Source organism: Lathyrus oleraceus, chromosome 4, assembly GCF_024323335.1.
Source record: "Lathyrus oleraceus cultivar Zhongwan6 chromosome 4, CAAS_Psat_ZW6_1.0, whole genome shotgun sequence".
Lineage (NCBI taxonomy): Eukaryota > Viridiplantae > Streptophyta > Magnoliopsida > Fabales > Fabaceae > Lathyrus > Lathyrus oleraceus.
The window spans coordinates 8,410,640-8,413,416 of NC_066582.1; the positions used below are offsets into that span (position 1 = coordinate 8,410,640).

At 30.6% G+C, this 2,777-nt stretch overlaps 1 protein-coding gene across 1 annotated transcript; it reads left to right on the forward strand.

The window, feature by feature from the left end:
- The first annotated feature begins 645 nt into the window (after positions 1–645).
- LOC127135088 (uncharacterized) lies at positions 646–1,771 on the forward strand. Its single transcript, XM_051061901.1, has one exon. The coding sequence runs from the start codon at positions 708–710 to the stop codon at positions 1,590–1,592; it is 885 nt and encodes a 294-aa protein (XP_050917858.1). The 5' UTR covers positions 646–707; the 3' UTR covers positions 1,593–1,771.
- The last annotated feature ends 1,006 nt before the right edge of the window (positions 1,772–2,777 follow it).

Below are 2,777 nucleotides of genomic sequence, written 5' to 3' on the forward strand. Positions count from 1 at the left end.
ACGCGGTAGAATGGGGTGGAGCTGCAAGGTTAACACTATAACGCTCAAGTCTATGAATGAATGAGAAGTAGTTTGAGTGTGAGAATAAATAGAATACTTGGATCTGACACATGCAAAGCTTTATATAGTTTAGGTGGTTAAAATTGCTTTCGCTTAATCTGACGCTTCGCGTGGATTACTGTCCGATTAAATCTAACAGTAAAAAATTGACACAAGATAGAAATTATGTGTTTCATGTTTAAGCGAGACGACGCTTGTTTCATGCACCTCTCCTCGTAATGCTTGCAATTAGGCTTTGATGAATGGGCCTTGAGAGCGGCCCATAACCTATCTCAGAACTAATAAATAAATAAAATAAATAATAAATATTTGAGACATAATAATATGGAAGTATGATTTAATAATTAAATATATCAACTACTCATTCTTTAAATTCGATAATCCAACTTTTTTATTTATGTAATGCTTTGTAATGCCAATCGTTACACCCCTTCGAAACTACTTACCATTCTATCATAATTAATAAATAACTACTATAAATAATAATAAAATATTTGACCACATTCTAATATAGAAATATAATTAATATTTCAACAATTTAGTCATTGAATTTGACAATGATAATCCAACCTTTTCTGTTAGTTTGTTACCTATATATAATAGCATTATTCTCAAAAACTTTTTGCAATTATTTCAACCTTCATTCCATGGACACCAAAAGCTCAAAAACACACTCACCATTATTATCACCAACTTCAAATAGAAGCCCAAAAAGAAAAAGCAATAATGCATGCAGTTCACCAGAATTTGAATTCTGGATGCTAAGAAATCCCTCTTTACCACAACCCAACATCCTTTCCGCCGATCAACTCTTCCTCGACGGTGTCATCCTTCCCCTCCATCTCATATCCAACAAACCCGACCCGAAACCCGACTCTGATCAGTTACCCGACTCATCTCCTGCCATAACTGATTATTCAACCATCAGCACTATATCTAAACGATGGAAAAATATCTTCAGTAAGAAAAACAACAACAATACAGAGGAGAAAGTGAAGAAGAAAGAGAAGAAACATGGAAAAGGTGGTTGTGGCGGTGACTCTTCTTCGTCTGAACTTTACATCAATATATGGCCTTTCTCTCGGAGTAAGTCAGCCAAAAACTCTGTCACTCGACCTAAATCAGCTCCGGTTTCCCGGAAAGTAAACAGTGCGCCGTGCTCTAGAAGCAATTCCGCCGGAGATTCAAAGTCGAGGAAGTTTCCCAGTAGTCCAGGTCGTGTGGGAGTCCATATAGGGAGGAGCAGCCCCGTTTGGCGCCGTGGAGGCTCCATTGGCAAGAACATAGAGCCACTGAATATGAAAACTGATAAGTCCAAAAGAGAAACTCCCACGGGTCACCGGAGAAAGGTCGTTGCAGCCGCCGGTGGTGGTGGTGGTGGTAATGCCAAAGCACAGATTTTGAATTTGAATGTTCCGGTGTGTGTTGGGTACAGTCATAGGTTGGGCTGCAGAACCGAGGAGAGCAGTGGTAGTAATAAGCTTTTTAACCTGCGCAACTTCTTCATGAAGAAAACAGTTATAACGGTGTGAGTTTTTGTTTTTATTTTTCAGTGATGTAATAAAATATTACTAGTACTAGTGAGTGAGAGATTTTTTTTTCTCTATGAGCAAGTTTACTATCAGTGTGGGTTATTGCTAATGAAATTATTTTTCATTTTTTGTATGTTTTTTCTTTTTGTAAAAATATAAATTAAGGGAAGTTTCAAGTATGTAATTTTCTTAGTGTTTTATTTTTGTATGTTGCTCGGAAGATGTAAATTAAGTAGTCTGATAAAAAAAAATGCATGGTTTTTTATTTAAGTATGCAGGCATAAATTTAAATTTGAATATCATTTTTCAAAATTCTGATACATTAGTCTAATTTAAAGTTTATTTGATATGAATGTATTATAAATTTAAATTTGAATATAATTTTTTCAAAAATTAAAATTTATTTCGTATTAATGTATTGAAATAAGTTGTGAGACTTACTAATGAGATTAAATTCAATTTTGATATTTAGAAGTACACTTTAAAGAATCTTATTATATATAATACTCTCTTTTAGTTCTACTTTATAATTATATATTTATATATGCAAAAATTAATTTATGTTAATAAACTTAAATTGGTCAAAAAAATTGGTAAACTTATAATTTAATTTATAGTATAATAATAATAATAATAATAATAATAATAATAATAATAATAATAATAATAATAATAATAATAAATATAATTCATATTTGATTAAGTGGATAGATTTAAAAATATTTATATGATATGTTGTATTGTTGTACAATTATTTAATTAAATAGACTTTTTACTAAAGTTTTATATAATAGATAAAAACTTTTGCACTAAAACATTTTATTAAGAGTAAATTTTAAATTCAATAACTATTGGTCAGTAGTATTCAACCGTCTTAGAAGATTTATCAACAAACATTATTGGTTGACTCTCCTATTAACAATCCCATCAACTCTTTTAACTGTAGTGTATTTTTGTATACTAACATTTTCTACACTAATAGTTTATTAAAGATATAGATTTGAACTCGCCTATGTATAATAGATATTTATATACAATCATCATCTATCTATTTTGATTAATGTGAATCATATATACTAAATGCCACATTTTTATAATATTTTTAAATTTTCTTTTAACACATTTCATTTAATATGGGGGGCAGAGTGAATTGAATTATGAGAAAAAATGATACAATTATTTTGA

Excerpts from the sequence above, each read along its gene's own strand:
- LOC127135088 (XM_051061901.1), top strand. The coding sequence starts at position 708 with ATGGACACCAAAAGCTCAAAAACACACTCACCATTATTATCACCAACT.